General features: G+C 39.5%; 3 protein-coding genes across 5 annotated transcripts; 2 read left to right on the plus strand and 1 right to left on the minus strand.

The window, feature by feature from the left end:
* Window positions 1–1,150: 1,150 nt before the first annotated feature.
* Window positions 1,151–10,945, plus strand: marveld2a (MARVEL domain containing 2a). Of its 2 annotated transcripts, none has more exons than XM_034224169.1 (9): window positions 1,151–1,210; window positions 2,472–2,567; window positions 3,616–4,584; window positions 5,189–5,412; window positions 6,293–6,328; window positions 6,458–6,621; window positions 6,773–6,944; window positions 7,928–7,978; window positions 9,452–10,945. In XM_034224169.1, the coding sequence occupies exons 3-9, from the start codon at window positions 3,633–3,635 to the stop codon at window positions 9,569–9,571; spliced, it is 1,719 nt and encodes a 572-aa protein (XP_034080060.1). In that variant the 5' UTR covers window positions 1,151–1,210; window positions 2,472–2,567; window positions 3,616–3,632; the 3' UTR covers window positions 9,572–10,945. The 2 variants fall into 2 exon arrangements, with proteins under 2 accessions (XP_034080060.1, XP_034080061.1); XM_034224170.1 differs by having other exon boundaries at window positions 2,472–2,534.
* Window positions 10,946–11,705: 760 nt separating this feature from the next.
* Window positions 11,706–20,783, plus strand: oclna (occludin a). 2 transcript variants are annotated; one of them, XM_034224175.1, is made up of 9 exons: window positions 11,706–11,768; window positions 12,488–12,581; window positions 13,219–13,882; window positions 14,302–14,469; window positions 17,001–17,131; window positions 18,408–18,590; window positions 19,075–19,246; window positions 19,901–19,942; window positions 20,090–20,783. In XM_034224175.1, exons 2-9 carry the CDS (start codon window positions 12,529–12,531, stop codon window positions 20,186–20,188), a joined length of 1,512 nt encoding a protein of 503 aa, XP_034080066.1. In that variant the 5' UTR covers window positions 11,706–11,768; window positions 12,488–12,528; the 3' UTR covers window positions 20,189–20,783. The 2 variants fall into 2 exon arrangements, with proteins under 2 accessions (XP_034080066.1, XP_034080067.1); XM_034224176.1 differs by having other exon boundaries at window positions 11,746–11,879.
* A 10-nt stretch (window positions 20,784–20,793) lies between these two features.
* ankrd34ba (ankyrin repeat domain 34Ba) lies at window positions 20,794–25,810 on the minus strand. The gene is made up of 2 exons (XM_034224174.1): window positions 25,694–25,810; window positions 20,794–23,311 (listed from the first exon to the last, which is right to left on the minus strand). Exon 2 carries the CDS (start codon window positions 23,260–23,262, stop codon window positions 21,655–21,657), a length of 1,608 nt encoding a protein of 535 aa, XP_034080065.1. The 5' UTR covers window positions 23,263–23,311; window positions 25,694–25,810; the 3' UTR covers window positions 20,794–21,654.
* Window positions 25,811–26,705: the final 895 nt, after the last annotated feature.

Here is a 26,705-nt window from a genome sequence, read left to right on the forward strand (position 1 = left end):
ATGACATTTGTGATAGTTTAGTAAATATATTAAACATTTGTTTATGAAAAGGACTTGATAAACATTTTATTTCACAATCTCTGACACAGTCATCCTCGAATCACTGAACCACAAAATGCTCCCTCAGACTCTCTTATGTTAGACAGCATTGTTTGATCATGATTTGTATGTGTACCCTAACTTCAGAGCTCCATCTAGTGCTCAGAAAACACTTTCAAACTCAGATGTTCTGAGGAGGACATGGGTCAGCTGCTGCTCTTACAGAAAAATGAGAAATGTGTCTGATTCAGCATTTAGTTTTTTCTATTCAGCCTATGTATACAACGACATGAAAAAAAAACGTGATGGTGAATAACTATTATATATGGACAGCTGTCCATCAGACAAATAAGTATAGAACTGAAGACCATGATAAGGGTGAATTTAGTTCAAAGTCCAGAATTACCAGTGTGACTATTACCACTTTCATGTTTGTATGCTAAATATAAAAGCCATTTATCTAAGCATATATATAAAAAAAGTGTATAAAGAATGCAAACACATGGAATGGCAAGCATATTCATAATAATAACCTTGTGGACTGTTTTAGTAAGATAGTTTTGTGCAATGGATTTCTTATGAATGTCAATAGACTCTTGTTTATAGCATGATTGTAGCCCTGTCCTTTGTGTCCTTGGGATTACTGTTATCCTTATTGTTGACTTTTACTGAGTTTTATTTGATTTATTCATTTATTTTTGGCCCATTGCTGATGCCAGGAATCTTCCAAATATTCAATGCGTTAGAATTGCTTTCTTACATTACTGTATAATTTAATGTCAAATTTTGCTGTTGTATTTTTTCATGCATTTCTGCATGAATGAGAAACGATTCCACCTATAATATTGTGTCCTATAGTGGTGAATTGTAAGTGTAATTACTTAAGTACTGCATTTAACTGCAGGCAAGATTATGCAATAACTTATCATAACTAACACATAGTGAGTATGTTCCACTACGTCCTATAAATGAGAGGTTACTCAGGTGAGTATCACTGTATGACTGTCTGTCAGGTATTCTTATCAACAGGTACATTTCCCCCTCCGACTGGGTGACGTCATGGGGATGGGCAGGTCACGTGGTCCGGTCATAGGAGACCTGTTGGTGTAAAGTTACTGAAATGGGAGAGAAGAAGAAAAGGAGGAGGTGGATAAGGAAGGAGGCGAACAAGGTAGGTTAGGCAGAATAATAACTGCATGTATATCCTCATTTCAAAAGTATTTATCAATGCGGTTAGTTAGACATCAATATGGAGTCTTTTATAGTTTTAAACGGAAACCTTTTAACGAAGAAACGTCAGTAAACGTAGCGTTTTGTTCACCACCTCGAGTGAAGTTAACCCCCGTTGTCGTAACGAAACTTTTTTTTAAACAGCTGTCTAAAGCGACATTTAAGCAAGCTACTGTGTGTTTTTCTTTTATAATATAACCTGAAGCATGATAGTTACCTTTAAACAGAGTCAAGTTATTGCGTTAATTTAATTTTCTCCCTGACCGAGCCCTCTGGATGCGAGCCAACACTTGTTGCAATGTTATTAGGCCTCCTTCACTGCACACATGTATTACATACCTGCTGTGGACTGAGTTTTAAATGTAGCCTTTGTTGTCAGTACTTTAGTGTCATGTAATTATATCAGAGCCGAGATGTTTATAGACCTCTGTATTATTATAAAGCAGATTCCTCATAACAGGAGTCTCTGACATTATTACTGTAGGTGTACACAAAAGTACTTCCCCATGTGAGCCGTTATCTTAGGATAAAAGTACTAATACCATACTATTTAGCACAAATACAAGTACTGCATTAAAGGTATGTTACTTAGGATGTAATCAGGAAGTGTACTTTACATGCAAATATTAAAAAGACAAAACGTACTCACCATGTAGAGTTGCCCCTTTCAGAATATATCATAGAATTGGATTATTATAATGGGTATGTATTATATATGTGAGCTAGTTTTGATAGCGTTATATACTGCTGGGTAACTAAATGTATATGTTTGAAATGTTTTTGAAGAACAGGATGAGTGAATTCATCAGTGGTGGAGAAATTATTCAAATGCTTTATTTACAAAGTACTAAAACCACACTGTAATAATGTAATACCTGTAAGTACAATTACAAGTGAAACTACGTTACTTAGTAAAGTATATAGTACACACTACTTGAGATGTAGTTTCTTGATGTGATGCTATCAATTTTATAATATTAATGTATACATTTTTGATTAAGGGAAACATTCTTTGTTTCCACCTTACATTTTGTGTTGCTTTTCTCAATTGTACTGCACTGTAAATGTAATATATGTTTTTTAATGTTGGCTGGACAAAACACACATTGAAGACAGTTATTTGGGAAATTGTTAGTTTTTATTCTCATTAGATGCAGCGTTAAAGAAGTCGACCATCATCTCATCTTGTTGTGTCTCTGCAGGTGAACCATCCAACGACACACTGTCTGTTCATACAAGGTTTGCATTCTGACCTGCAGGCCAATGTAAGTCGTGTTGAGTGACTGCGTGTGAAAGAGGTATTGAAGCTCAGTTAATATCATTTTTTACCTCTCGAGATCATTAAAGAAATGGGCTTTTAAGGGCTGATTTAAATGTCAAGAATACATTTTTATGCTGCCTGCAACAACTAATCATAAGTTTAGATTCCTGGGTAGGACACATGAGAGCTTATTACAACAACAACAACGGGAGAATTCTTACTTCATATTGGATGGCAGCACAAAAATATATTCTTGACTCGGCTTGCATGGAGGATGCTGGGATAACATCTCCACTCATGAGGGCTTTTCTCTGGTGACCTCAGGTACTTGGGGGTTAGCTGCAGCTTGTAGGTATGTGGGGCAAACAGATTTTGCATGAATGATATTCTTGAATGTCTAATTCAAATTTTTCAACAGTTTGGGACATTTTTTTATCTTCTGGCCTTTTCCTTCTTACGTGTTTATTCTTTCTTTGCTTTCCTGGTTCAGGTAATGATTTGAATGGATGGAAATGTATATCTAGGGCTGAAATTATTATTTTATTGACAAAAACATACAATACATTTTCAAGCAAGTTCCTGTCTCCGGGCACATTATTCAAGGATTTCCTGCTTTTTCTATGTCTTATAAGATTATAAATTGAGTATGTTTGACTTTTTGACTTTAAGTTGGCAAAGCAAGACATCACCTTAAAATTAAGCTTTGAAAACATTAACAGTTTTCTTTAATCACTTATTCATCTGGCCTATTAAGCATTAGCAAAGGATAACAACAAATAGCCATTTCAATGACCTAGAGCTCAAGATGATATCTTTAAATATCCCGTTTTTTTTAAAACCCAGAGATATAAGTGAACAATGTGATAAACAGAAAAAAGGCAACAAATCCTTTTATTTGAGTAGCTATAAGCAGCTCATGTTTCTGCTTGAAAAAGGATGAATCAACTATAAAAACATTAGACAATAATGAAATAATGAGTTGTCGAGCAACTTATTATTTCAGCTTTAAAATAAGGATAAAAAGACCTGTAGGTCAAATTGAAACGCATTAAAACTATTCTAAATAAATGTGTGTGTGCTCTCAGGGACCACTACCATCCTCATGTCCAATGGAGGAGGCTTTTATGGACGCACTGAGCGTGTCCGCCAGTCGCCGTACTACGACCAGGTGCCACTGGGCTCCTTACCACGAGCAGACTCCTACGATCCACTTCCACTGAGAGAGCAGAGAGACACTCGCCTCGCTCAGAGCGCCGACCCCCTCCCTCCTCCGCCTCTCCCTGACCACCCCCCCGTGGGCCCAGAGTTAAATCCCAGCGGCAGTGAGGACAACGGAGACCCGGACGACCCCGCCTTAGATATCAAACCCGTCCACCGCTTCATCCCAGACTCCTGGAAGAACTTCTTCAGAGCAAGTGACCGCAGCAGTAAGCAGGCGTGGTCAATGCCTGACTCGTCATGTAACAACAACAACAGCACCAGTGACGGGGTGCGCTGCTCTCCTCCACAGTCCCCGGTCCCTGGGTCCTACCGAGATCCTTTTGGGGGCTCGGGAGGCAGCTACAACTCACGCAAGGAGCTTCTGGAACTACGGGATGGCAATGAGTCCTTGTCGGGGCGCACCCACCGCACAGGTCTGACCTACAGCGAGCGGGTGGAGGAGTACCATCAGCGCTACGACTACATGAAGTCCTGGTCAGGGCTGCTGAGGATTCTGGGATGTGTGGAGCTCCTGCTGGGGGCCGCTGTGTTCGCCTGCGTCTGCGCTTACATCCACAAAGACAACGAGTGGTTCAACATGTTTGGATACTCGTCTCCTGGAGCAGCGTACGGAGGAGGAGGGTTATATGGCGGAGGCACAGGGGGGTCCTACTACTCGGGCCCCAAGACCCCCTTTGTGTTGGTGGTGGCAGGGCTGGCCTGGCTGGTGACTGTGATCATGTTGGTGCTGGGGATGACCATGTACTACCGCACCATCCTGCTGGACTCCAACTGGTGGCCTCTGACCGAGTTCACCATCAACCTGGCGCTGGCTTTGCTTTACATGACTGCAGGTCGGCAACAGCTGAACACTCATATTACAAATGGGTTTTCACCTTGATGTATCCTACAGATAGTTTTAATGTTACCGTTGCTTTTGTATGCATTTCAGTCACTTGTAAGGGACCATGTTCAATATTTAAAAAATACGATTGCCACTTGACATAGTGTACCAGATTAAAGCTAGTGTCATCAAAACAGATAGATTGTTGGTACAGAGTTGGTTACCTTTTTAGAAGACTTAAAATGTTTTTTTAAGGATCATAGCAATTCATAAGATTGCTTTTACTAGTATTTGGCATGTTTCTTTATGTGAAATTGAGGAGTTATTTTAAGGATAACTACAGCTTTTAAAATATAATGATTTGTTAAAAGTTCTAATTAGTGAACTATTTTAGCAATTCAATTATGTGTACACATTAATACATCTGTAATATATTTCCAGTAATGTAACATAGTCTATTATAGTATAACACTAATGTTAAATATGTTCTTTTTGGAGATATAGCATCAGAAATCTTAATATCTTAAAACTGCTAGATACCACTTGGAAAGCAAGACATTTTACTTTCATGCATGGACTGCCTCTTCATAGCATGTTTGCTTTCTGTTTACCAGCCATTGTCTATGTTCGAGACACGACTCGCGGAGGGCTTTGCTCCTTGCCGATCTTCAACAATGGCATCAACGGGGCGTTCTGCAGAACAGAGGCAGGCCAGACGGCAGCCATTATCTTCCTGTTTGTCACCCTGGTTGTTTATCTGATCGGAGCCATGGTGTGTCTCAAGCTGTGGAGACATGAAGCTGCACGCAGATACCGGGAGAAATACGGCGAGGAGGAGGTGAGAGCTCTGACACTTTAGTTATTCTGTTTGAAGGGTTGGGACATGGGTTTCGTCTGACAGTTAATGATTAATCCAACACTATCTACCACTCACTTTAATGAGTTAACAGACAGGCTGCAAACATGTTCTCACACACACGCGCACACACACACACACACACTGCATTACAACAACACACCATATCATTTGCATACAGGGCTACAGCTGTGGAGGAAGGAGTAGGCGGAGTCAGTGAGTCCTACCTGTTTATTGGAGGGTAAAACACTGCACACACACATTCTGATTCAACAACACTAGGTTTGAGATCCACATATAAAACTCTTCTTTTGGGTTACTTGTTATTTGTTGTGTTTTGATCTGTTAAAAGAATATCTATTTGATTTATTGCAGAAAGTAAGATGAGAAGATTGATATCTCTCCTGTGTCACTAATATACTTTAGCCAGGACATTGTTAGCTAGACTGAAGTAAGGGGTACAAGCTTACCTTGCTCTGTCTAAAAGTAAAACAATCTGTCAATTGAAGCTCACTGCTCTTGGCCAGGCAACAGTCCACCACATATCCTCTTGTAAAACCACAGGATGATGTTTTTAAATGTTGTTTTCTTCCACATATACAAACAATAACATGTGTGTCAATGAGCTTTAAAGATGTTGTAGGGTGGACAGAACCAGGCTAGCTGTTTTCCCTGCTTTATACTTAGCGTCTTCTGACTATAGCTTCCTATGTGGCAGACGAGAGAAATATCTTATTTTTTATCAAGCTCTGCAAGAGAGCAACACAAAGGGTATTTCCCCCTCTACTATCCCTTTAAATGGTAAGACATCATTAAAAGCCTAATGTTAACTGGATTCTATTTTTGTATGTTTTACACACAGATGCGTCCCTCCGACATAAGAGCTACACACTCATTGGTAAGCCTCCTGTATTTTGTTTTACTGTAAAGAAACATACTCACGTTTGCGTTTATTGAAACGTGAAAGTTGCTTCAATCTTTCCAATCCTTTTGTCATAGCTGTGTTTGTCCTGTTTTGTCTCTGCAGATGGTTCCAGATTCAGCTCCCATTCCCAAAGCTCCAGAGCAGGTGCGAGGCTCCTCAGTGGTTCCCATCCACGCCGCTCCTAAAGCCATCCCACCTCACATTCTGCAGGGAGCTATACCATCAGGACACATCCCAAAACCTGTCATCGTGCCTGACTACATCGGGTAAGTTCTGCTATAAAAAAAAAGCAAGGACAAGTAGGTGCAATAATGTGTTGCTATGTTGGTTAAATAACAACTGTATGTCCAGCTTTGCCTAACATACATACAGTTTACCAATGTTAATAAAGACTTGTTCTCTTCTTCCGTCCTGCAGTAAGTACCCGACGATCCGCTCAGAGGAGGAGAAGGACCAGTACCGAGCCGTGTTCAACGACCAGTACGCAGAGTACAAGGAGCTCCACGCGGAGGTGCAGGTCACCGCCAAGAAGTTTGACGAGATGGACGCCATGATGCGCAGTCTGCCCCAGAACCCTTCCACCCAGATGGTGAGTGTTTACTCACTCAGAATACAATCGTGTTTTTCACTCAATAGTCAATCAGAACTCCTTTATCAGATTCTATCTGTACTCTATCTTCCAAAATGTAGATGCCATTTTTTTAATCGCATGGGACTGTTTGTGCATTTATTCTATCTGCAGTCATGTATTGGTCTTTTTGTTTTCAGATAGAAATGCTATTTAGAGGTACATTTTCCAATGAATTGAACTAACCATAAAGACATTAGAGATGCTGATCACACATTGTTGTACAAAATAAAGTTTAAAAAAAAATCTAAGCTAAGATACAGTTTTCTTTAGTTATTTTTTTGGTAAAATATGTTTTACTCTTATATCAGAAGATGCCTTCCTTGTTTTGTACAGTGTATTTATATTTCAATATTTTACATTCTGCAGAAAGTTTCAAACAAACAACACTGCCCAGAAATGATCTCAAAGAGGTTTCTGAGTTTGGAAACCCTTAAGTGTAGATCATTTTTAACAATGTCTTTGCAAACATTTAAAATCGGCCAACAAATACACATTTGATTGATATTGAGGACTTTTAATCTCACCCAGTTCTCATGTGTGCTCCTGGTAGCCATGCCTTAACAAATGACACACACACTTAGTGCATCATCACACTGGACCTACTTTGCATGGATGAACACAAGTTAACATGAACCCTGCTGGACTGATACCATCAGGGTTTGGTATTATGACAGTGCTGGGAAAACCATTTCTGTCAGAGAATGATTGTGTGTCTGGAATATGCACCCAGTCTTTTTGTTGCTAAAATGTGCCTCATTTCCCCTTCTCATAACTTCCTCTGTTTGCCCTTCCTGTTCCTGCTGTACTTCCCCTCCACCCTAACATTCCTTCTCTGCACCATCCACAAGCACCTAGTTGTATTACCTAACTGTACTACTTCATGTATTTCAATCTTTATGGATGATCTTTAATTGAATTCAGTCTCTTGTCTCTGCTTGCAGGAGGTTGATCGCATTAACAGAATCCTTCAGGATTACCAGAAGAAGAAAAATGTGAGCTGATTCTCTTTTTTCGCTGTTTTGTATACAGTGTTGTTCTGCTGCCCATGTTGATATGTTCTTAATAGATACTTAAATCTCTCAAAACACAAATATGTATTTAGATTATTTTTTTAGATCTCAGTAATTTCTTAAAACAGCTGTTCACTTTAGTTTTTTATCAGACAGAACTAGGTGCATGTTTCGGCACTGCTTTCAGTCATGGATTAATCCACATTTGGTGCTTTTGTGAGTTGTGTGGCAGCAGGACATTATGTGACCCGCTCTATCGAAATCAGTCGGAAGTCGCAACGGCTCATTTCAAAATAAACGTGGATTTACGTAAAAAAATGGTTTTTCGGGGTTCGGGTGTTTTGTTTGATTTTAAATAAACAAAGTCTTAGCTTTCAGAATATGAAACTTTTATTTCCAAAATCACACGATAAATACATTTTTGAAGCTTGTAAAGGGAAGAAGACAGCTCTCCCTCGCACTCTGCTCTTCCGCAGCGCAGCCCCCCTCCCTCCGCTGACATTATGAATGTAAGGCATAGTAATCATAGATAACACGGCAGGGTCCGTTACAGTTTGTTTTCATATGATTTCAAATAAACAAAGTCTTGGCTTTCAGAATATTAAACTTGTTTCGGCAAATTCAGATGATAAATACAGCTTTGAAGCTTCGGCATAATTACAAGCGGAGAACGGAGTAACTTGACGTCACAGCAGGCATAACAACAGCCGGTGTTTCTCGTGAGTGTTTTCCCCGGGAAACAAACACAATACACACAAACGCAAAAATACACACAGACACACACACACACACACACTCGCGAGCTTCCCCCAGACCAGTAATCCAAACGAAAATATTTTCCCTCCGTAGTATTTTGATCATTTGCTCCACTAATCAATCAGATCGATGGATTCCAGAGAAGAGAAAACTTTGAAGGCCTTTTTCTCAAAATGATGACTCGGTGACAGTCATTATATAATGTGACATATTTTGCTTAATATTTGGAGTACAAAAACAATCGTGATATCATTAGAACGCTAGGAATCTCCTCTTTCCAACAGTGTATACAACTCAAAATGTGTCTTCGGGTCAATGCGATTGATTTCAATAGAGCAGGTCACATATGCAGAGTTAAGTCAAATGTAATGACAGTGTGTGTTCATAGGAATACAGGAACATGTCACCCAGTTGGACAGTGTGGCTCATTTATGTTTTGTTTAATCAATGGAACTGAGGAAAATATATAACAGGTTGTGGTGCACACACAATACTTGTTAGTAGATATTTATTCAGTGTTGGTTTCCATCTTTTCATTGGATTTGTTGACTGGGAGAAAAATTGAGAATATCACCAGCGTTACTCATTCATTATAATAGTTAACAAACGGCCCTTGAACAGCTGAATTATACAGTAAAAAGTGGGTATCTCAAACATAAATTTTTTATTCTCATCGGTGTTTCTGCTTTATCAAATCAGGACCCGACTTTCCTCGAGAAGAAGGAGCGCTGCGAGTACCTGAAGAGCAAACTGTCGCACATCAAACAGAAGATCCAAGAATACGATAAGGTGATGGAGTGGAACGACGGATACAGCTAACCCTCTAGCAAATATCTGTACCCTGGCACACCTCTGAACACTAATACAGAACTAATGCTGACAGCTGGGCTACTGGTGGGGAAAGTGACATTTGAACTGGAGAGCGAACATGAGGCATGTAAATCTGTACAGCTGTTTCCATCTATCAGCAGCTTTGTATAACTGTGTTCATTAAGAAGTAGAACCAAATGTGACAGTTTTATATTCAAAGAAATGTCTTGACATTTTGGGAAATATGTTTGATCGCTTTCTGGTGTGGAGTTAGATGAGGAAATAGAAATAGCTCTAATATTTGTGAGGTAACTATAAATACACATCAAGAAGCCAGATTAGCAAAAAGCTTGTAAGTAACAAAAATAAAACAAAGTCAGCCTATGAACACAATCATTTCACTCATGTACACGTTATTTCTTATTCCAGTGTAAAATGGAGTTATGGGCGGGACTATTTTCTTAGAAATAGAGGCTAAGCACATAAATAAAACAGATATGGATGATATTTTTACTCATAATTTTACAAATCAGTTAATTCAAGGCTTTGAAAGTGCTGGCTGGTGGATTTCGGTTCCTTTGCGCTAAGCTATCTGTGATTGGCTATAGTTTTATGTTAAAAAGATAAGACTCCTCTAAGTCTTTGCCTGAAAGCGAATAAGCATGTTTGCCAAACATGTAAAGCTATTCCTTTTATTTTAAATGGTTTGAATATGCAAATAACTGGATATGAATATACAAGATATTTATGTTTAATACTGTGACTATGATTGTAGCCGAGACACACCACTATATGTTATGACACTGGTATCCCTAGTTTAATTAGTGAGAGATGGAAGAAGCAAGGGAAAGTTAAAAGGAAAGACACTGCATTATTTCTCTGCTGTACGTCACATGATTATCTTTCTATTAGTCCACTTGTTTGCCTGTTTACATTAATTTCACAACTTTAAAGCCTGAAATGAAAACCACTGCTTATCCGGACATATCCCATCTAGCTGCTTTATGTAAAGGATTGTTTTAATTGCACACTGTTTGTTTTTTTAACGCGTATCTGTTTTTCTAAATCTGGAAATATCCATGTCTGATAGTATAATTTAAAATGTTGTTTGTTCTGTGTGTTGTAAAATTATGTTCTACCATTTCACTGATTAAACATTTTGTACTTTATAGCCACGTAGCTCCCTGAATATCTTCATTTTATCCTCTTTATTCTGTACACATGTGACCTCTTGATTCAGTGGGAATATTATCATAGGGTCTGTGTTTGCCTAATGTTTTTAAGAGAATTTGTAAATATGTTGCTGTAAATGTCCATATTCTTTCATAATTTAAAGTGATCATTTGGTGCTTTTTGTTGCAAGAATACAATTTTGCTTCTCTACTTACGGTCTGTGGGTTTTTTTGTTTGATCAGCTGGCAGGTACAGTTCCTTTTTGATTGTAAAAAGGAACAAATAAAAAAACAGTGCTCTGTTAGAATAAGCTGAATGAATTTATTAGAAACTACAGAGATGAAATAGGTCAATTAGGTTTACTTGTTCTAGTCGTTTTAGATTTTTTTTAATCAAATCAATGACATTCACTAAGTCATTACTTGAATATTGAATTCATTGAGAAAACTGCCATCTTAATACTTTAATAATACAAAAATTGTGTGAGTGTATACTTGCACCGGGGTAAAAAATAGCTACACCACAGGCATTTGGTTATTTACACTAATCTGTTGTAGCAGTAATTACTCAATAATATCCCAATGGCACTTATTTAAAAATGTAAACATCAATTATTATTATTATTATTTTATCTCCTTTATTTTTATAATAATTATGAAGAATAATCTGAGGATTCAATAACGATGCATTATAGGCCCTTCTTAATCATAAGACTTTCATAAGTGTAAAATATGTGTAGGGTACTATATGTTCACTTTTTTTTGTCAATTTCTCTGGTTGTTTATCCAGTTAGATTTAATTGATGCTACATTTTAACAACCAAAAAAATAGCCTACAATATTGTGTTTGCACTGTTACGTTTACTGAAGCATAGTATTTTCCACAGGTATTTCTATGAAGACTAGGTGAGGACTTCCGGTGTTGCGGGCGGGGCTAAAATGACCGAGAGCGGCTAGGTGTGGCCTGCATTGTTTTTAACAGCAGTCAGTTTCAGTTGAAACATTTCAGGTGGAGCAGAGAGACAGGACGACCGGTGAGTGTGTGTGCACATCAGTTTGTGAGATTAGCATCACAGTCTACTTGGTCTACTTGTGGTTATTTGCTAAATCCTTAATAATTGGACACCTGTTGCGACAACAAACAGGTGTGTTGTTAGATACTTTAAATCACTTATCTCCTTAGCGCGGCACCTCGACGTGTTGTCAAATGAATGTGTTGAATTGTCTTAAAAGTGCGTAAATACTGTGAGTTTATCCGTGGAAAGTGGTTGAGTTTGTTGTCTGACAATTTATTTCGGATTTAACAAGAAATGTGGTACTTCAGTAGTTTATATTAACATGACCAGAGGCCAGAGATGTTCCAGCCGCCGCCTAACCTGATATTAAAAATGGCCATTTAAAATCGATATGTTATAACATGAAACAGCCCTGATATTATTAATCGGTTTTTTAAACTACAGAATATGTTTTTACTATGGAATTTATCAAGCAAAAAGTGTCCCCAGTCCTGAATTATTTAATGTGAGAAATCACTGCCTTGTTTTGGCCTTCTCTTAGTGAATGTAGTCCCTATCTCATAGTAGACTCGTCTTAATTGATATGTTATGGTCTTCAATAACCTCAGGGTAATTTTCATAATTTATTTTAAAAATGTTCAGGCTTAATGATCATTCAAAAAATGAATCAATTGTTGCAGCTCTATTTTAAATAGGTTTTATTAAATGATGGCCTAACAACATAAATATTCTTTCAGATTATTTTTAACAGAGATTTTAACCAGCGGATCCAGCAGTGATGTCCTCGAGGCCGAATGGGAGTCCACCTCCCTACGAATCAGATACTGGATAGTGAGTCTCTTTCAATGAATATACAGTAAACCTTACTGTTGTTGAATATTTTTGATTTATTTTAAATGCTTTCAAATGTTCACCTAAAGATAAAGCTTAATACAGACTGTTTATGGATACTCTATGGAAGCAAAGAAAGGCCACAATAATTTGAGTTTGGTTGAAATGTTGGAAAATGTTACTGAATTCTTTATGTTTCATGCAGAATGAAAAATATGTTTGCTTTGGAAATTAAACTAGGGGTTTCTAGGAGGCAATTTGAATATTCCTTTTTCTGAAAAACATTTTTATTTAATTATGGGTTCACAAATTCAAAGCAACTATATAAGTGTTGGGTTTTCAGTCGGTCATCTAAGTTTGAAAAAAATCATTTAAAATTCCTATTCCCTATTTGACATTTCGGATTAAAGCAATTGATTGTTTTTAACTTTTAGATGTATAAATAACACATTTGACTTTATTTGAACCTGTAACTGACATGAAGAAAACCTCTGAAATCAAGATTTTAAAAATCACACAAATTCTTCGTCACAAATGTAAAACCTCGTAAATTCAGATTTACGGTTTTACAAAAAAATATTTCAGGGGTGTTTCAATTCTACACATTCAGCTGATTTCTTTGTTACTCTCTTCTCAGTAATGTGCCCCCCCAACCAGCCTATTCCTACTACCCAGACGATGAGTTCCAGCATTTCTACCGCTGGACGTCTCCACCAGGCATCCTCAAAATCATGTCCATCATCTCCCTCGTGATGTGCGTGGCCATATTTGCCTGTGTTGCCTCCACGCTGGCCTGGGACAGTCAGGGAGCGATGAGTGGCATGGGAGGGTCCTACGGGGGAACTGGGTATGGTGGCGGTGGGTATGGTGGCGGTGGGTATGGTGGCGGTGGGTATAGCAGCTTTGGAGGCGGTGGATATGGAGCTGGAAACAGCTATGGCTACGGTGGGCTCGGAGGAAACTACAATGACCCCCGCAAGGGCAAAGGGTTCATCATCGCCATGGCAGCCATCACCTTCATCGCCTGCCTGGCCATCTTCATCATCGTCGTTTCTCACCAGAGCCTATCAACAAGCAGGAGGTTCTACCTAGCAGTCGTGATCATCAGCGCTATCTTAGCACTGCTAATGCTAATAGCAGCTATAGTGTACCTGGTGGCAGTGAACCCGGCCTCTCAGTCCTCGGGATCGGCCTTCGGCAGCCAGATCGCTGCACTATGTGCTCCGTACAAACACACACAGCCCACTGGAGTGTTTGTCAATCAGTATCTGTACCACTACTGCGTGGTGGAGCCACAAGAGGTGAACACACACTTGAATTTGTTTGTTGTCTTTAAAGGGGGATTTGTTGTAGGGTGTGGCCATGTATCAATGTTAAATTGATATGGTGATATCAGACTAGATTTCTTTTAGATTTTTGATATCGTAATATGGTAAAATTGTAAGTTTTCCCAATTTTAATGGATGCACCGAAGTAAAGTGTTGTCATTTTCAAATTTGTATTAATTCTATTTACCCACTTATATAAATATAACTACTTATAATCCAATTACTGTTGTTTATTTATCAAACATCTCCTTGGGTAAACATTAACCCTAAACATTTTTTCACAATATCGATTTTGAGGTATTTGGTCAAAAATATTTAGATTCTTTGGATATAATCCGTATGGTCCAGCCCTTATTTGTTGTGTTTGTAACTCAGTTTTTTTCTCCTCTCAGGCCATCGCGGTAGTGTTCGGCTTCCTGGTCGCCATCGCTCTCATCATCATGCTCGTCTTCGCTCTGAAGACTCGCAAGAAAATCCAAAACCACGGCAAGAGCAGCATCCTATGGAAGAGGGTGAAGGTTATCGAGGAGATGGAGCCACCTCAAGATGTAGAGGCATGGGTGAGTTAATTGTTCAAAAACTAGTGTACATGCACATCCAACCCTAATTAAACAGGTGTTGAGCTGAAGGGGAGCACACAATTATGTCAAATAAATAGCTTGCACACACAGCACGGGAGCCCTACAGTGTTCAAGCTGTTTAAGCCATTTGTTTTGAGTTAATTATTCAACCTGACTGTTGGGGAATAATTTGCTTAGGTATTCAATCTTTGACACAGTTAATCATTTTCCCCTTTCACTGTCTCTTTTCCCATGGCATAAGTCTACGGCATTGCTGATATCTCTCTTAAGGAGGGGCAGCTGGGCGCATTGTTGTTGTCAGCTTATGACCGAGCACAAGCTGACATGAGATAGTTTATTGTTCAGGGACATCTAGATGCCCTTATTTTCTGGGACGTAGGTTCCCTGGCGCACATTATTTTCTATGGACGACAGCTCTAGTTAGATTTAGGGTCCATATTTGTCTCGCTGATAAAGAATGTTGATTATTACACTCCAAACTAGTTAAAGCCTCAAACTACAGAAGAGTTCTTCAGAATTAATTTGGCATCTGTACCCTGTGGTCAACTCGTGGCCCGTGACATGTCTTGCGAATTCTCCGGCCGAAGCTCCAAATAAACCGTCAGTGTTTGCCATCAAAGCTCCAGCTCTGGTCCTGTTTCCAATTGCTTCAGAAGTTTCCTTCACGGACAAGAGCTGAAACTAGAAGTCCGTACAGTCGATAGACAATTTAACGGAAACAACTTCAATCATTGTTTGTGCCGTATTTACAGCAAAAATAGTAATAAAAAATGATGAACATACTATGCCTCCAGTTGCTCCAATATGAGGATTCGCTGCTTTTAATGTTGTATATGCTTTTTGTTATTTTAGCTGAATGTTGTTTGGGTTTTGGTTGGATGAAAACAAAACATTTGAAGACAGTACCTTTTTTAAAACTGATATGGGCAATTTCGAGGAGTGTTTTTTTAATTGTATTTAATATTCTAGTTGTTTCCTCGACCAATAAAATAAACTGTAAACTGAGTTGCATGTAAAATCATTACGTGTGTGAAGCTTGCGCTATGAAAGATTTGGCATTTTTGCTTTATTATTTAAATGACCGGTAAAGGGATAAAACAATTGGTTTATTAGTTGCTTGACAGAAAATGAATTGGCCACTTTTTTTAAATTGAATAATCAAACTGTGATGTTTCAATGTTATTCTCAATCACCCATGACCGTAACCTGTTTAGGGTTTTGGATAAATCAAGACAAGGAGTCCCATCTCATTCCCATTTTCAGTGTTGTTGTTTTTTAAGACATAGAAATGAGAGACTGCAGCAGATAAATCCACTATTACAAAAACTGCAGGCCTAAAAAGTTAAGTAATTATAGAACAAGTTCATTTAATTGTTAATTGATTGACTCAACCAGCTCTTAAAAATGTTTGAAGTTAAAATCAGAAGAAGCTATCATGGCAGATTTTTAAGGCCTGTCTTTAAATTGTCTCTCCGATGAAGCAGCAGTTGAGTGTAACAGCCAAAGCAGTAAAACCAGTTTAGTGGCAGTCACCTGTTGCTCAGCGGGGGAGGGGAACTGTTCCTGGTTTCAAGGTGTGGTGTTTACACTGGATGAGTGTTTCAATGTTACACAGGCATGTCCCTGGTAGGAAGAACTCGCAGCAATAAAAACCTGGACTTTTTATTGCCTATTTCTTCAAATATTATTTACATTTCACGGTGAATCATTCTTTCTGAAGTTATTTTAGAAGTGTTTGGCAACAACTGTCACATCTGAACTACTCCAGTGTAGCAATGAGTAGGTGAGTCATTTTTGTAATGATGACAATCAGCACAGTGAAGTCCTGACTCTGAGTTCACTGCAGAGCAATGAAGAGGAAGAACAGGTCGGACTGGTCCTCTTAAACCTCAAATCCCACCAGTTGGCAGAGACATAACACCGGTAGCATGATACTGGGAGCTAGAGGCATTTACCTTTAGTGTACTCAGTGGAAACTCATGTGAAAAGTGCTGAGGCGACCTGCAGAACATGCAGGTGTTGTTTTGGAGGTGTGCAGCAGGGTGGAGCTCCCATATGTCCCACACTTTCAGAGTACATGCAGGCGGATCATACCAGAGTTGTCAGAGATCCAGTGTTTCTGTTCAAGGAAACGCCTGTATTTTTATCATGGTTGAAAGCACTGTTTACTGCACAGCACACTGTAGATCATTTGGGTAAAGCTATATTTTTAACAACAAACCTTGGAAATCACGCCTTTTACTGCGGCAAAGATTTCCTTTCACAGTTTTTTGTGATGATTTACTTTAGTCCAAGCTCAAGTCTAATGTCTTCTTTTGTCCGACCAGAACCCCCAAATAGTCAGTTTGATATCATACAGTATATTAAGGAAGCATCAAGCTGTCCCATTTGTGTAGCACAATATTTATGCTTAAAAGATCATTTAAAGGATTATTTGATTTGTGAAAATAGTCATTTAGACATATTTTAAAAAAATATTATTTTGCTAATATGTTTTTTTCCTCACCTAGGTGAACAATGTGTCTGGAAGCACAGGAGTGCTCCCAATGTCGGACTACCCCGAGAAGCTGACAGACTCCAGGAGTCACCTGGATGACGAGAGCACCAACTATGACAAACCCCCCTACATCTACACCCCTCAGTGAGTATGATAAGGAGGAGGACGTGTGTGATGTTGCACAGTATGTACCGTGCACTAGCACACTGCAGCGTAAAAACACTCTGTGCCCTAATGACATTTTAAATGGTTTAAAAAGTAACTGGTAGAGTGAGATTAATTGTAGGTGGAGAAAGCAAGTTACCCAGGTGTAACCAAAATCGTGGATGTTGCAGTTACACAGTGAGTTTTCACCACAAAACCACAGCGTTTGAGCACTCATGCTGCAAACTTTGAATATGCTTTGAATATCCTGAATCCTCAGCAATGTTTTAAAAGTTCAACTTTGTCCTAGAATGCAACACAGAAAAGTTGCTCGGAGCTGGACGAAATTTTAACCTAAATTGGACTGAAACAAGACCACTAAAGTGATAAAGCCGTGTAATATTATTAGCATCTGGATGGACATTTAATTGTATCCTTGTTATTCATATTGGAGCCTCATTTTCTTTTCAGCTTTTATGTTGAACTTGTGTATTTTACATGTTATCAACATGTTCATCAACTTTAACATTGCTATTTAATAATTGTTACTATAAGAAAATAGATTGTAGTCTCTGAGATTCTAATAATAGCCAAAAATTGAAATAATTTGCTCTATATCTTTTTATTAATACTGCATGTCATCAAGTATAAACATGTAGTATTTTAATATTATGAGTATATAGGATATGAGATTGGGCACAGCTTTTAGAACAGTTTTCAGGTGGCTGCGGTCATAAAAAACTTGCTGGAACTTGTTATTCCGCAAAAATGTGAACCAGTCTGTTTTTTACTTTAAGGAAAGTCAGAAGTCGGCATGAATTACATCACACTGAAACTACGTCAAATACTTTTGTGCTGATCAGGGAACGTGAAGTATGAATACGGGAAACAGGAAGTCATTGTTGACATATTTACTTATTCAAGATGAACTGATAGATCATCATGCTATGTTTTACTTCCTCCTGCAGCATAGAAAGGTGACTAGTAGAAAGATTAAAACATTTTAACTAATGATACTTAAAGCAGTTTATTGGATTACAGACGCTATTTTGCCAGGTAAACCATCTCCATCTTTAACATGAATTGCAGGTTTGTTTTTTATTTAACCAGATAAAAGCTTTGAGATAACATCTCATTTACAATGCTGACCTGGCCAAGAAGGCAGCAACGTTACACATTATTACGCAGGTGTAAGGCGAAAAACGTATGCTCTGTCATTTTTATATATACATTTCTGTATACTCTAACAATATGAATACTCTTCCTTGTTCCACAGGCCTGCAGAAGAGAACATGCCTCTGCAAAATGGAGCTCCCTACAGCAGTGTCTCAGAGGTGGCCAGCTCTCGTGGAAAGCCCAAAAAGAGACGAGCAGGGCGGCCGCGCCGGGCCGACGGACAGGAGTACGAAACGGACTACAACTCCTCCGGAGACGAGCTGGACGACAACGACTTCGACAGGTAGGAAGAAACTAAAGACCCACCTCTCTCCCCTCTAAAGTGTAAAGTCTTAAGTAAAGGAAGTGTAATTGACAATGTCTAATTGAATTACAAAAATATGCAGAATGTCTTTTTTAAACATGTAACAAATTATGTAATACCATACATGTGCATTAACACAGTTTGGCAGCATTTTAATGTCAGTTTATTTATGTGGAGCTGAATTTAACTATGTGAAATGATGATTGTGTTTGCACTGCAAAAAATAAGAATTAGTTATTGCAAGTCTTTTTTCACCAAATAAAATAAAATCAAGATTACTGGTTTTCTGACGGAAAATAATATGTTGAATAACAAGTGGGAGTATAGCAACATCGTCCTTGCAGTATTTTCACCTACCTTTTCCAACTGATACTGTGGTCAGCTAAGTTTCCTTCTGTTTTTGTTGACTTGTTTTGTTGTTCTTCTCTAACTGAAGTGTTCCCTCTCTTATTTTCTGCTTTAGTGAATACCCTCCCATAAGAAACGAGGCGGAGCGCAATGACTACAAACGTGATTTTGATCGCGAACACCAGGAGTACAAAGACCTGCAGGCGGAGCTGGACGCCCTCAATAAGGATCTGTCAGACCTCGACAGAGAGCTGGACGACCTGCAGGAGGGCAGCCCACAGTTCCTGGTGAGACTTAGTTTAAATTAACAGTTCAATATTGATTTATTGAATATAACCAATAGTTCTGTTTTCATTTCAATTATGTTGAAGGATATTCCCAATTTGAAAACGAGATGTATCTGTGCAAAGACACAGCAGTAACTGACAGCATGAGCTCAGAAATGTAGTTTGCTTTCAAATTCATAGCAGTGAAGCTGCGTAGTCAAAATGTTTGTGCCATTAAAGGAGCTTTTACAGAAAATGTGCACCAACTATGCCGTTTCAGTGTATTTTAAGTGTCTTTCATTGTGATTTTACAGCACAGTCAAGTTTCACCACTTATCAACTTTTTGTCTAGCTGACAGAAACAGTTGGAGGCTACAGAGTGATTATAGGGAAGTGCTTAGCCACAAAAAGCCAGCGATTTCCCTTTGGTGAAGACCAAAAACAGAGCTAACAGATATGAATTATTAGAGTTATAAAAGCTAATGTTAAGAAGATACTGTTAGCTAACAAGTTCAACCTTGTAATTTACAATATTTCAGTTGCGTGTTTACTTGTTCTTTCAACCGACAAGTGGCTTTTAATTTAAGACGGATAAAGTAATGAAGATAAAGAAAGACTGTTAGAGAAATCGTGACATTTTGAAATGTGATGCATTGTTGATTCACTCTTTAACAGGATGCTTTGGATGGGTACAACAGGATAAAGAACATTAAGAAGGTATGTGTTATTGTTGTTGATTTACAGTACAATCAGAATACAGATTTATCATGGTCATAATAGCTTCTGCTTTTTACAATTGATGAAGCTTTTATATAAAACTCATACTCATTATGTCTCGTCTTTTTTTTCCAATCATATCTGCAGTCTCCAGACTATCTGGTGAAGAAGCGCAGGTGTAAATATCTGAAGTCCAAACTGAGCCACATCAAGAAGATGGTCAGTGATTTCGACCGCAGAGCCTGAACAACTACTTGAGGATCTTACGCATGTCGGAGATGAAAAGATGGCACTAAATTATTTTGGGGTGAAATGTTTGAGGATTTCAGACAACAGAGGAGGAGGTACACTGATGTCGAACACAACAGTGTCTGAGCTGTAGCTGGTGAAACATGGCAAAGGTTGTTTTCTACTTTTGAGACACAGAAAACAAAGATTCCCTCTTGTGTTATTACTGTTTGTATTACGAGTATCACCTGCCGTAGATACTGTTATATGTATTTATTTTTCCTCATGTTATGTGAAATGATCTATAAGAGGAGGTTAAGCTACTACATAGTGGAGGGAACACAAAACAAAACGGTTTGTTTTTAAATAACTCTTTTTACGTTGATTTATTATGAGATTCCTTTTCAAGAGCCTTTTTATTCTCATTTCTTGCGATATCGATGTAAATATGTGGGAAACGCTGCGATTTGTAATGATTTTAGCAATGTGTGTTACTTTATGGATGGTAGAACAAACAGACACTTTTAAATGTATGTTTAATGCATACTGATGTACTTCTAAAATGATTTGATGACTCTTTTTTATTATAATAAATACATTTTATTGAACTTTTCTTATGCTGTATTTTTACACAATGGCTTCTCAGACATTTTTAAGACTACAAGCTATTTTCGAAGAACATGGTAAGTATTTATGGGAAACGTGTTAAGAACCAATCTCAACTTGAGGTTGGGTTGAATAAATAAATAATGCTCCCATCAACCCTTACTCTAATGTGAAAAGTATAGCTTGTAGGGACAAAACCACAGAGAATGATCACCTGACTATGAAGTTCCCTTCAGCGCGTTGCATCTTGTTAGCTTCTTTTAGCATTGTTTTGATTTTGAACCTGCATATTCTGCTCAGCAACCGGGCAAAAAAAGTTGTGATAAACATATTATACACAACCTGTCCAGCACAAACAGAAGACAGACACTGTTATTAATTAGCTGGTGAACATAGTGGAACATTTAGCAACTAAAGAGACACATATTTCCCCATGGAGCTGGTGGAGACCAAAGCCTGTCAGCTGAAAGGTGTGTACATATTGAATTTATCTCTCGTGGCTAGAAACACAACTTCAGATTAAAGCTCGTGTTTAGCAAAGTCTGATGGATGTCTTAACTTCTTGCTAACATGCTAGCTTTAACAGCTTCATAAGGTGACAATATCAGATCCTATGTTTTTAGCTCGCTCTGCAATACAAGGCAAGAAACTCTTAACACGGCTTTAGGGAAGTGTTACAAACACTGACGCCATATACACAGTGACGGCACGCTGAAGCAGAGGAAAGTACCTTAAGTTTGTGGCTTTAGTCGATAAGGATGCTTTGTTTTCTCATATCTTCTTTGGTTTCCTCATTGAATTACACCACAGAGACACTTAATCACATGACACCATATTTCACATTAAGACACAAACTTCTCTTCCCTCCTGGCTGAATTTCAGGCAGTGGTTTTGAACTGTTCAGTCTGCATCGAGTGTCTCCTCAGCAGCATCCTCCTGGTCATCTCCTTGGGATGGCCCGGAGGAGCGGAGGGAAGGAAACTCTTTAGGCCAGACTCTTTCTCACAGATTGCACCCCCAGCGCTGGAGCCGAGGTTATACACATTAAGGATGGGAGCCAGAGGGGGCAGCGATCTAGGCCTGGCTTGGGAGGTGTGGTCCAACAAGAAGGCCCCAGATCCTCTGCGCTCATACCCAGACAACACCCTCCTGTTTGGACCCAAACTCGATAGTGACTCCCTGGAGCCCATTGTGCCGGAGCAGTGTAAGGGAGCCAGCTTCTTGCCATCTAAAAGGTCTCTTGTTCTCTGCTGGGACTCCTCAGGCAGACAGTGGATGTCTCTAGCTAGCTGCGGGTCGGAGCTGTAGATGTCCTCCCCAAGCTTGCGCCTTTGGATAATGCTTTGAAGGCTTGAAGAGGCCATGTTGTGAAGTGGAGTGCTGAGGTTTTTGCCACCAGAGAAGGAGGAAGAGGAGGCGAGGGAATCTGTTCCAAGGTTTACAGAGTGGAGGTTAGGGTGGGAGGCAGAGTGGGAGGACTGGAGACCTGGTACGGATATATTTAGTCCCACATGTTTGTCACATTCATTCTTTCCTTCTACTCCTTTGTCCCTTGCCAATCGTTCTTCATACCATCTGAAGGTCTCTGCTGATGAATTTATGCTGTCCAGTTTGTGAATTCTGAAAGGCAAGTCCTCCATTTGGTTGAGGTCTTTGCTGTTTTCTGTAGAAGAGGCGGGATGATGATGCTGGTGGAGCAGAGACGTTGGGATCTTTAGCCAGGGCTCAGAGTTCAACCTCATGAGGGGCTGCTGCAGGCCGTACCCCGCCACGTGGCCCAGCCTTTGAAACCGAGAAGGGGAACCAGGATGGGAGCTTACGCCTTCTTTAAACGAGAAGACATTCTTAGGGGGACATAAGGAAGAGGAGGAATTACATTGGGGTGAGGTGATGAGCTGGATTTCAGACGGAGAAGCAGGAGCTGCTGATGCCGTTTTGTCCATCTGATCAAGAGGACCAACAGAAGGCATGCTGAGGTACTGTTTGGCTTGTAAGTTCCCACATGGGAAATGATCAGTGGTTATGATGATCACCTCCTTCCCCTTGGCTTTGCATGTGTCCAGCAACACCTTCAAAACCTTTAAGTCTCCAGCCATGACTGCGTACACCAGCGCTGACGTCCCGGACTGGTCCTCCAGGCTGATGTCCGCTCCACTAGCCAGCAGCAGAGACACCATCTCGGGGCCGGCCTGCTCCCGGCAGGCGTGCATCAGCGCAGAGCGACCCTCCTTGTCCTGGATGTTGGGGTCCGCTCCTTTCTCCAGGAGGAACTGGAGCAGCTTGACCCGGCTGGCGCTCTGGGCGTCAGTATGCTGGGTCCTGCAGGCCACCATCAGGGGGGTCTGGCCCTGGCTGTCGCTCTCGTTGATGTAAGCCCCCCCCTCCAGGAGCAGCCGTGTGAGACGCAGGCGACGGAGGAACACCGCTCTTAACAAGGGGTTTCCTGAATCCAGCGCCACCGCAGGATTACTGCCTTCTGCCTCCATCCCTCTGGGTCCAAGCTGCTGGCTTTCAGAGATGTAGTAAGATGGGTTTCTGTGGAAAGGAAAAAAAACACTTTTAGGAAATGATGCTAAAGTAAAGCTATTTTCATTCACAAGCCACAGATACATTTTTAATTCCCATGTTGTGACTTTGGGATCATGCATTCCCAGGTCTCACACATTACACAACGGCAAAATCCCTCTTTCATTTAGTTTATTTATCATTCAGTTTTTTAGGCCGGTTCTCATCTTTGATCCTCTTTACTTGCGTGTGAAAGGCTTTGGAAAAGCTGAACATTTACAGTTTTTGTCTTTTCTTCTTGCATATAGGGTCCATTCAACAGCTCCTTTTCATGCGCTCCTCCTCCACAGCACCAGCAGAGGCAGACACTTTCTATCACTCTTTGTGCTGTTTGTCCTTGCTTCTCTCCATTAGACCAGATAAGATGGCAGTTACAATGTCTCAGACAGGAGAATATAAATGTCTGCATAATGTTGCACTTCTGCGTCATACTGTGTCTCCATATGTTCGTACGTTCTGCCCTGTGTAGGAGAAATCACATACAAGCTGACCTTCATCATCCAGAATGATGATTAGCATGTGTTGCTATTAGCATTTCCCGACATGTCCTATATTAATACACCAAGAATACACTGCTATATGTTTAAGTAAAGGGAATGATTTACAAATCTGTAACATTCAATATATTTAGTAAATTGAATGAAAGGCCCAAAACCAACTATGTAATATGTATACTAACAAGTATTGTGTGTGGAAAACTATTTTTAAGGGAAAATAATGTACTTTTTACCACATTAATTTGACAAAATGAGGCACTATGTAGATTCAAAATAATAAAACTAAATATAATTCAACTAATAAATGAGGTAGGTATGTGCTAACCAGCACATATAAAAGTAATTTGAATTAGCTCCACCTTTAGCAGCTTCAAAATGCAAGTGATATTCACAATAATGCATCAATAACTATAATCCAGTTTTATAATAGTATTGGGAAAAGGACCAACCCAGAGCCATATATGGCTCTGGACCAACCCAATGATACCTTAACTGCTTTAGGTAAATTCTGATGCTAACACTTTTGTAATTTTGCTCAAGAGTTTGAATGCTGGACTTCCCATCCAACATACACTTTTTTTTACACTGTACTTGGACAGTCCAATGAGTTCCACTGCTAGTCACCTTATAAAAGTACACTCATAAAAGCCTACGTCATGTTTTCTGTCATCGTCTTTTTCTCCCTTATCCTGTTGCTGCCGTCAGCAATTACATCATCACTGAAAACAACTGAGCTCTTTCCGCTGGCAGCCACACGTCCAACACAAACACCACCTGCATGCCTGACAGATGAGATGGAGGTGGTGCGCATTTGATCATGCTCTTTCTTTTTTGGTTGGTACTTTCGCCGAATTACTGTTCAAAATATCAATCATTGAGTCAACCCTTTAACAGAACTCTGCAGTTTTTAATGTGCCCTGGCCTCCTACTGCACATAACTATACTTCACTTCATCTAAGAGAGATTGTATTTCTTCATTATTATATTTCTGTGACCCTATAATTTACACAAAATGTCATCCTCTTCTTTTACCCTTGTATACCCTGAGTTATTTTATATTGGTTGGTTTCATTTACTGAAAAACACTGCATCATGTTTAATATGCTTATATAGATTTTAAATATAACTCTATAGAAAAACAGAGCAGTACAAAGTATAATATTTCTCAATGATATTAAATAGTTTGCATACAATGTAAATACTTAAGTGAAGTACAACAACACATTCTACCATTAATTTTAAGACACTGGTTTTCACATTTCTTTAGATGTGAAATAACAACAGACTATAATACAAATGTCACGCCTAGAATCAGCTTTATTACAGGTGGATCTCCTAAAATGACGATACAGTGTGTGTAAAAAAGGGCTACATTTCCCCCAATGTTCACCTGACATGGAGGTGAACACCTTGAAATTGAGGCTGAAAGTCTCTTTTATATGTTCATGTCTTAATACTCAGTAGCACTGCCCACTATATGCAAATATTGCACAGTATGTTGCAGTGGTTTGTTTCCACCCTGCCTTCAGATTGAGAATAGAAAACTCCACTTCACCTGAACAAGCCTCGCTCAACACTCATCTTCCATAAGAGCCCACTCACATCACTGTGTGTGTCCGTGTGTGTGTGAGTGCACATATGCTAATTGCTGGTGTTTATTACTTGTGCACATGTCCGAACGCGCTTTCAAATCGAGAAAATAAATATATAAAGCATCTTGTTAAATACCACAACGCGTAAAATCATCCATACATTCAGATTCCTTCTGAGTTCCCTACCACATCATGTCAAAAGGTCACAAGAAGACAGCAATAAGTGAATACTAAATGTCCTGTAGAGTGTGTGAACTACTTACCAATCTTCAGTAGGGTTAGTCTTCTCTGGCAGACATTTACTCTCCTGTTGCAGAGCTGCTACTGACTGTGCCCAGGCAGTGCTGAGGTGTGTGTGTGTGTGTGTGTGTGTGTGTGTGTGTGTGTGTGTGTGTGTGTGTGTGTTGTGTGTGTGTGTGTGTGTGTGTGTGTGTGTGTGTGTGTGTGTGTGTGTGAGAGTGAGAGAGAGAGAGTCAGAGAAGACGGGAGCTGCAGCAGTCAAGGTTTTCCAGCTTGTGTTTGCTCCTCAGACAAAGTAGAGTGTTACAGGCTTGTCGTCAGGCAGGTCTAAGAAATGGTTAATCCATCCCCGCAGCAGCAGCAGCAGCTCTGCAGGGTTAACAGAGGCAAACAGGAGAGGTTGACAGAAATGAACGCGTTGAAGGTGAAGCACTATAGCAACCGGCCCGGCACTGCCACACCATGTCTGATCTGTATTTTCCTTACAGGGCGCTCTGATTCAGATACAGGCCTGTTAGATTTGAATCTGCCTCACCGGACTTTTTTATTTCTTTAGTTGCACGCAGAAAAGAGAAATTGTTTTGTCCACCTTATCAATGACATCTCCATGACAACCATCAAGGAGGCCGAATGACGGCACATGCTGTGATTGTGCTAGAGGAACTGTTTCTTTGTGTCTGTGTGGGAGTGTGCATGCACCTGTGTGTGGATAAGATCTTCTGCATAGACTTTGCATGAACATGATTTAATTATTGTGTGATCAAAAGAAACATTTGAGTGACTCTTTAATTGAGTACTTGATTTGAATTGTAACATATTGAAACATAAGACAGAATGAGTACAATGACAGTTTGCACTTTGTTATTGCATTAACATTATATCATGTATGCATTGAATATGGAAGATCATTGTCTAGAGTCCTGGAGAGACTGCAGGAGTGAGTGAAACCACTATTGGCATCGTGATAAACAAAATGATCTGCTGCATGATTTAAAAAAATCTGCTGCATGATTTAAAAAAAATGAAACAACACTG

The sequence above is a fragment of the Gymnodraco acuticeps genome, unplaced genomic scaffold, assembly GCF_902827175.1.
Source record: "Gymnodraco acuticeps unplaced genomic scaffold, fGymAcu1.1, whole genome shotgun sequence".
NCBI lineage: Eukaryota > Metazoa > Chordata > Actinopteri > Perciformes > Bathydraconidae > Gymnodraco > Gymnodraco acuticeps.

Coding starts and splice junctions, on each gene's coding strand:
- marveld2a (XM_034224169.1), top strand. CDS start 3,633: ATGTCCAATGGAGGAGGCTTTTATGGACGCACTGAGCGTGTCCGCCAG. Junction 4,585..5,188: donor TTTGCTTTACATGACTGCAG/GTCGGCAACAGC, acceptor TCTGTTTACCAG/CCATTGTCTATGTTCGAGAC. Junction 6,945..7,927: donor AGAACCCTTCCACCCAGATG/GTGAGTGTTTAC, acceptor CTCTGCTTGCAG/GAGGTTGATCGCATTAACAG.
- oclna (XM_034224175.1), top strand. CDS start 12,529: ATGTCCTCGAGGCCGAATGGGAGTCCACCTCCCTACGAATCAGATACT. Junction 14,470..17,000: donor CTCAAGATGTAGAGGCATGG/GTGAGTTAATTG, acceptor TTCCTCACCTAG/GTGAACAATGTGTCTGGAAG. Junction 17,132..18,407: donor CCCTACATCTACACCCCTCA/GTGAGTATGATA, acceptor CTTGTTCCACAG/GCCTGCAGAAGAGAACATGC.
- ankrd34ba (XM_034224174.1), bottom strand. CDS start 23,262: ATGGAGGCAGAAGGCAGTAATCCTGCGGTGGCGCTGGATTCAGGAAAC.